The 8068-nt window shown below is 48.3% G+C and overlaps 1 protein-coding gene across 1 annotated transcript; it reads left to right on the top strand.

Moving 5' to 3' along the window:
• The first annotated feature begins 330 nt into the window (after positions 1–330).
• LOC103920986 lies at positions 331–3023 on the top strand. Its single transcript, XM_009328882.1, has 4 exons — positions 331–370; positions 1135–1216; positions 1376–1440; positions 2056–3023. The coding sequence occupies exons 2-4, from the start codon at positions 1136–1138 to the stop codon at positions 2294–2296; spliced, it is 387 nt and encodes a 128-aa protein (XP_009327157.1). The 5' UTR covers positions 331–370; position 1135; the 3' UTR covers positions 2297–3023.
• The last annotated feature ends 5045 nt before the right edge of the window (positions 3024–8068 follow it).

The following is an 8068-nucleotide window of genomic DNA, read 5'->3' as shown; positions in this document are numbered from 1 at the left end:
CGGGGGCCCCCGGGTGGCGGGGGGGAGGGCCGGAAACGCCTCGATCCTACGGACAAGGTTCTTTTAAAAAAACATTAAACTCTTCTGTACTCCTGGTTTCCACATGTGTGTTGTCTAAAAGTAGCTCTGACGCGTTTTCGCTGCTTTTTTTTGTCAGGGAGGGCAGACTTAACGCCTAATACGTTTTCTCTCCTCACGATTATTCCACATCTCCTTTAAACACTCTTTGTTTAAGCATCGCAGTCTTCTATTTTCTTGCTGCTGACCACTGGAATGGTTTTTCTCATCTCGCGTATAGGAAATGAAAGAAAAGAAGGAAAAACTCGAGGAGAAAACAGTCCACAAAGAAAAGAAGAAGGAGGTAGTAGAGGTGAGGCCTTTCTGGGGGGTAGATTTAGAGGTGTCGGGGAGGGTTTTATAAGGGGTGGTTAGCCTGGCTTGCTGCGGGTAGCAAATATGAAGGGAATATGGGAGATTAAGCAAGAGGACAGGCCAGGGGAGCTCAAAAGGGAGAGGGGCAAATGAAGGGCAAGCTATAGGATAACTGTGGAGAATGAGCCTTGAAAGACTTAGCATAGTCAGCATGGCCCAGTGAGAAGAAAAGTGAAAGAAGGGAATGGAAACAAGGGCAAGTAGGAGTTTGGAGGAAGGTGACACAAGAGATGTGGTCCTGCACCCACTGAAGTATCCTGAGGTGCATAAGGAGTATAAGCTGAAGAACGTGGGGGAAGGAACAGTGAGGAAATGAAGGTCAGAAAGGATCTGGAAGCAGATGTACTACGAGCATAGGCTAAGTCGTTAGCCTGTAACCAGAGAGATGTTCTGATTGTTGGGATGGGATGGCAGCAGCTTATCGGGATGTAAGCTTGTGGAAGTCAAGGAGCTTCATACTGGTGGGAAGGGACTGGAAGGATTGGTTTTGGAAACAAGACTGGTTGGGAGGAGGGTTTCAGTTGGGATGGTGGGAATGATGGTGTCTGAGTAACAGTGCAGAGATCACTCACTTGATGCACATCTGAGGCTGGAGTCTGAAGTGGCTGGAGCTGTGGAGATTGTTCTTGCACTTGCAGCAAAGAGCACATGGGAATGTCGTCCTGACACCAATTTCTGCTCTGACCAATTTGTTTCACTCAGGATGAGGAAAATGGAGCTGAAGAGGATGAGGAAGAGAATCCTGATGATGTGGATGAAGAAGAAGGTGGTGATGAGGATGAAGGTAGGAGTAATTGGTATAGGGAGAATGGGAGGAATCGGGCTGTGGGGGAATAGAAGATCATGGAAGAAAATTCCTCCTCTGAGCCTTCTGACTGTGAGATTACATTCCCTTAAATGCTACTTCAGTTAACCTGTGATTTCCTCTCTTGCTTGTGCTTAGAAGGAGACGAGAATGGGCAAGAGCAGGATGGTCATGCAGAAAAACGATCTGCAGAGGAGGAAGAGGTGAGTGATAGTGTGGGAGTAATGACAGTGAGAAGGAACTAGGTTACCTGCTATGTGCTGATCAAATCCGCGTGGATGCCGTTGCTGAGCATCTCAAATTGGCCTCAGGTCTCATTGGTGCTTCAGCAGCAGATGGGTAAACAAATTTGGTGTGGCAAGGGGATAATAAACCCCTGTAGACTCCTTGTAGGATCCAGGTCCTTCTGCTAGCACTCACAGTGCTGAGTGTTTGAGAGTCAAGGTGCTTGAGATTGTGCTGGGCGATGACCCCTCAAACATCTGTGACTTCTGGGCTTCAGGCCAGAAGATGGACTTGTAAGGGCGGATCTTGGGGTCTGTCTGAAGTGATGTGAGCCTGAGCTTATTATACCTCCCGAAAGTAACAGCGTGGATATCCCTCCAAATGGAGCTGTCTACGTCTTAACTGTGACCGTCAACAGAACAGTTGTGTCAGGCACTCAAAGATCCTCTAAAGAGGAGTGAACTTAGGGTGGGCCAAACAGATTTCCATATAGAGAACAGAGCAGCAGTAAGAATTTTGTGGAGAAATGATGTGCCTTGGTGTGGTGACTGTTTGATGGTAACTCCTTTTTTTCCTCCTTGTCTCCTATGTAGGATGAAGTGGATCCAAAGAGACAGAAGACAGAAAACGGGTCTTCAGCTTGAGTCCTCCCCTCCCATCTCCTCCATTCCGTCCATCTCTCCTCCTCCATTCCAGCCTGTGCTTGCACTGTCCATTAGCCTCTGGCTTCACACAATCTCAGATGAGGAAAGATTAGAAGTGCTCTCAAACAGGGAAGACAGCAGTTCCCTTTTCACCCGAAGACCTAGCCCATCTGTGACATTCCCCAGCTGAAATTATTCCAGTCCCCCACATCCTTTCAGCTGTGCCCCATTTACAAATGATCCTCTTCCTTCAAGAACCTCATTGTTTCCTGGGGCACAGTATGTAACCTTGCCAGGCCCCTGTGCCGGGCTCTTCACGTGGCAGGCACCTCTCCTTCCATTTTCACTTGCCCTCCTTTTTTTGTCACTAGTATGAGTGAGATCCTTGACAGCTTCTGCTCCCCAGGCCTGCTGTCAGACATCCTGAGTCCAGGAGGCTGCGGGCACAGATCTCATGGTTCATTTTCCAGTCCTAGGCCTCCCCTCATCTGCTTTCCTGTTGAACCCTGAGAGACAAAGAAAAAGAATATTACAAGCAAATAATGGTTCTATTAAACCACACACGGGGACAGAATTTATTTTAAGTTGTTTTTTTTTTTTTTGAAGTTTACATGACAGCAAGTTGGCCCTCATGAATTTTTCAGAAGATAAGGGTTGTTTTTATATATGAATTTCATCTGAATTGCATATTTTTTTAATTTGGAGGCTTTTTTAAAACATATCAAAAGAGAAACAATTAGGGACCAAACTTTGATTTCCATTTTTTCCCTTCAGATTTTCTTGTGACCATTTTTTGTAAATTAAAGGCAATATAGCCACAGCATTTTCTATGGCACAGACATCACGAGGATGATAGATATAAATATATATATTGTTTTCAACTAGCACTGTAAATAAAAGCGTTTAAAAATATTTCACACAGCTTGTGTGGACGGTTGTGTCTGTACGTCTTGGGTTATGTTCTGATCGGGTCAGTGGAAGTTGATTTGCAGAAAGATGGGGTGGCTTGACCAGCAGCAGGTAGAAAGGGGAACCCTAAGTTAATTATGCAAATGGCCCCTGCGTGCTGGAGACCAGCGTGCCTGGGTCCCGCTCCCGCCCTCTGGCGCTGCTCCATCTGCCAGGCAGTTACAGCGAGGGCATGGCACAAACGTAAGATAAAGCTCCAGGGCTGTCGTGAAGCTCTCGAAACTGCGGTCAGGCCTCGGCACCAGATGGCAGAGGTTCAGAAAGGGAACCCAAGCTGTGGCTGCCGGACACGGCCGAGTGCTGCTCTGACCGTACGCTGCCCTACGGCCTCCCTGCCCTGGCCGGCTTCAGGTGTGACCCACGCAGTATCAGTCGCAGTATCAAGCGTTTTAAGAGGCAAGAGCTTCAGTTCTTTGTCCCACCAGCTGCCTGGGAGAGATCTGTCAAGCATTTGCCTTTTTATCTTTGCAGACCTTTAAAGCTGCTGTTAGCGTTTCTTCCTTTTTAAACGCGTACTTTGGCAATCGCGCAATGAGCCACCGAGGCCGGGAGCTGTAAATACCAACTTTTGTCTGAGCATCAGTGGCGTTGTGCTTGTCCAACTGCAGCAACAGATCAGATACTGGAAGTGCAAACAGTTGCTTGTCTCTGGAGGGGCAAAGCATCAACCATCATTTTCTCCAAATGTCTGTGTTTGGCTGCAGGACTGCCCCCAGGGCTCAGAGAGACACAAGCGTGGTGCAAGCAGGACAGCTACTGCCAAGCCCCTTCCCAGCTGTGAATGTCTCTGCCTGGTGGGATCTCACTGCACTGCAGGGTATGGGTCCACTGCTCCCCCAGCACCCATTTGCTGGTGGAGCCTTTGCTGGGTCTGGACCCATCTCAGCCCAGGGGCCACCACAGCCCCGGTGCTCCTGCCCCAGCCCCTTCCCTCCTTCCCAGCTCGGTGTCAGGGAGGGGACTTGGGCCCTTCTCCTCCAGCAGGGATGGGCCTGGTTCAAACAGGCCCCTCTGGTCCTGGGACATCCCCATCTCCAGCTGGAGCCGTGTGCTGGGCTCTGCGTTCAGGGGCCTTTGCAAGCACAGTTGTTGCAGCCATGCCCTCTCTCTGCTGCCCAGGGTCAGCCTCAGCCGTGTTCACTGCAGCCCTGTTCCACGCTGCAGAGCTCCCTTGGCAGCAGGAGCCACAGCCAGTTAGGGTGCCTTCCCCCCGTGAACAGCATTTCAAAAGCAGGTAGCTGCTACCTGGGGTTGACTTGCAACACCCCTCCCTGCTCCCGCCTGTCTTGGGCACCGTCATCAATGTGCTGCTTCAACCTGCATGTATCTTTTAGCTGCTCTTTTGCAATTTTATATTCCTACTATTGCTCCCTTTTAAAAATGATGGATTCTAGTCTCTGTTCAAGATACTTTCACATTGGAGCAAGTCCTCAGGACTCCCCCAAACTTTCTGCTGACCAGTCACCTTTTACTGTTCGGTACTGCAGATAAATTATTAGCGGATGATACAATTTCTGCAGAGGCTGATTACAGTTTTCACGCTTCTTCCCCACCACTGCAGCAGTGCCTGACTATGAGTAGTGAAGAATGTTCTTGCCAAAGAGAAGTTGTGGAGACATAACTCCATCTCTGCTTCCTATGTGGATGGAACACCAGTACCTCTGGCTCTATCCAGCCGGTCATCCAGAAGGAAGTGAGGCAGCACCTGATTGTTAGGCCGGCACTAGCAATGTGAGCAGCCATCCCTCATTTCCTCTGAGGGAAACACTGCAGGACAGAGGGAAGTAACAAAGGGCTGCCAGCCAGGTTCCCCATGTCTCTATGGACCCCTTGACTCCACAGCTTCTACTAGTTCTTCCATCTTACTCAGTTTTATTGAACACCTTTGTCATCGTCTATGGATAGTTAGAAGATACTGCAACGGATACAGAAATAGTTAGAAGAATATCTGCTTTGGTATTTTTTCATCTCGGTGACCTGTGGGACATCATCAATGACTTGAGGTGAGGGCTACAGATAACATAGTGGGAAATTGCACAGTTTCTTCCCTTTCCTTAGATCTGCAAAGATCCATGGTGTATCTGGTGGTATTTTAGCTGACAAGGTAATCACAGCAAGAAGTTGCATAGATTTCCAGAAAAAGTTGAGGATGCAGTGTTCTGCACCACACTTCATCTCAAGCCTGCCTGTGTGCTTGATTTGCATCCAAACTTGAAGATGATTTCTATCATTCAGTCTAATTCTTCTTCCACAGTGAGATCAATGGTGTTGTGCTGGTGTCATCAAGATAAGAACAAAGCCCATCTTTAGCAGTGATTCCTCAGAAGTAATTATACCATTCAGGGGCCTTACTCACCTTTCTTGGCTCTGTGCTAATTCTCCACTCATTTCATTTAATTCCTGTGACCATCTGTTAACCTCATCAGCTGGGGGCAGAACTCCCTCAACTATCCCTTCCTTGCTTCCAATGGCCCCTGCTTCTAGCAGCTCTGATCCTGCCAACTGAGCGGCACTGGAGATTTCCTTCTTTCTCCTTCTCCTCCAGGGCTGCTTGCTTTGAGACAGTAGTGGAGGTGGCGCAGTCATCCTCTTGCAGGGTCTGCTACATTTCCCTCTAGACTGACAATTTCTGCTTCTGACAGCCCTTTTCTGTGGTTTAGAAAAGCAAATGCAGAAACCAGTGCAAAGAGCAGGTAGAACTGCCTACCGGGTCTTAGCTGGGTCCCTGTCCTAGCTCGGACGAGCTGGTGACCCCTTGCTCCCCAGCAGGGACCACCTGACGGCCGGGTCTTGGACCCACCGGGACGGTGAGCTCGCCACCTGAAGGCTGTGGCTGTGGTGGGGGGGGCCAAGCCTGCCGGGACAGAGCTGGTGGGATGTGAGGGGCTCCTCGTTGGGTGACCATGCAGGTGCAGCCTCCTGAAGAGGACAGCTCTGGCTGCAGTGGTGAGCTGCAGATGGCAAGCATGAGAGAAGGCAGCTGATCTCTGTGTTGGGTGAATAAAACCAGTTAACACTTCTGGTTAAGCAGAGCAACCTGACCTAGCTTTGGTGTCAGCTCTGCTGTGACCAAGGGGGTTGGACTAGAGATCTCCAGAGGTCCCTTCCCACCTACATCTTTCTGCGATATATGAAGAAATAGAGGCCTGCCATGGAAAGTTTGAGCTGAGTCTGAAGATATTTTGAAGTGCTAAGCCCAGAAATGAATGCTCTTTGCATCTTATAGCTGTCACCTCCTCATTTCCCCCTTAGGCAAATGATCCCCTCCGCCCAGCCTCTTTGGTCTTTCACATGAGTTTTTAGCCAATAAATGAAACAAGACTGGCATAATCAAAACCATCGCACGGACATAATCGTGAACCCTCCTTCAGACCTGGAAAAAGTGAGCCCTCCAGCCACTGCTGGTCTGGGAGAAAAACCCTTCTTGCTTCAGGAAAGTCCATAATCACCCTGTTGTACTAGCTTTAAAAAAATCGTGAAGATGAATTACTTCTCCCCCGACACCTCTTCCTCTGGGATCAGGGGCTTCTTTAGGCCCTCTGGTTAGGAGACGCATTGCTCAGCTGCCTCCCATATGCCATATGGGAAACTGAAACAACTTGCCTTCCCAGATCCTTAAGAAGCCCATGTACTTTTCCCTCCCACCTCTCTCCCTTATTTCAAGAGCGGAGTCAAAGAGAGACACGCTCATGGCTGATCCAGTCTGTGTGTTTTCTCAGGGAAGAAGTCTGTGTTTACATGTGTGGGCTCAGACTGGGGACATATCGCAGATGGACAGGACTGGAGTGCTGCATTATCAGTGGATGATTTTGGGGTTTGTTTCCTGGTGAGGTCTTACGTTTTTAGCAAAACACGGACAGCCACAGGGGTGAGGAGAGACCTAAGGTGTTAGTATTCAAGGGTCTCAGCCGCACAAGATGGCTTATGGACCAAGTGTGGTGCCATCAGGTACAGCTTCACTCTTGTGGGAGGCGTTTTCTATCAGACAAAGAAGAGGGTGCTTTCCTATCTCAGGCTGTTCAGGAAGCCTGAGTCCCCAGCTGGAAGTATACAGCACAACAGTAGCTCCTTAGCTGAGCCTCAGAGAACTGGGATATCAGAGCAGACAAGCTTCACCTTGTCAGGTGTACCTGTGCAGGCAGGCTATGGCAGATAACCAGGTGACTTGCTGCAAATCACCCATTAAAGAGGACAGAAGAGCACGTGACCCATGTATGTGCTGTGGGTGATATCTAGCTGATGCTACTTGTCATCAGGGGGCTGTAGGAGCTGCACATTCTACAGATCTCCAGTGTTTTTTATAATGACATTTATTGTTCCCATTCTCTACCGTGTATCTTAAACACTTTGTCTCAAAAAGTCCAGCTGAAAATTTCCAATGTCCTAGTGGGGTTCAAGATGCTTTAGTCTCAATTTAGTCGCTTAATCCATGAAGTGGTGTCATAATGTCAGCAAGGTGTTTGGCCACATGCCTGCAATGAAGAATCTTGTCCCTAAGTCCAAAATGTTACTGGGGCTTCATGCATTCAAGATGGAAGATCCTAAAACCAGTAAAGGCTGTAAGATGTAGCAAAAATAGTCAGCTTCCAGAGCTCTGTGATTATGCATGTCTGCTAATACCTCCCTGGCAGCTCAAGTAGAGTCATGTCTTAGACTTTCTCAGGTCTTACAGCGATTTATCCATCATTTTGGGATGCATTTATTAGGCTGCATAATTTGTAATAAAAATTTTCAAAGACCCTTATGTGAAGCATTCTTCAGCAGCTTTTCTGTTGTTGCACATCCAAATGACTTCACAAAAAGGTCTTTGCTGCACAGCACTCCACAGCATGAACTCAGGTAGTGCTCTGTTAGGCTCGTCCATAAGCACACCAGAAATCCCATCTCAAAACTTACAGCTAGTTGCTGTTTTCTTATGTGAAGGACAGTTTCTTAAATGGTACTTCTCAACTTTTTCCTATGTCAGATCCAGTCTTGAAAACAGCTGAGGTTG

The sequence above is a fragment of the Pygoscelis adeliae genome, unplaced genomic scaffold (genome assembly GCF_000699105.1).
Source record: "Pygoscelis adeliae isolate BGI_AS28 unplaced genomic scaffold, ASM69910v1 Scaffold120, whole genome shotgun sequence".
Taxonomy (NCBI): Eukaryota; Metazoa; Chordata; class Aves; order Sphenisciformes; family Spheniscidae; genus Pygoscelis; species Pygoscelis adeliae.
The sequence above is the reverse complement of the archived record's forward strand: the minus strand, read 5'-3'. Positions and strand labels throughout refer to the sequence as shown.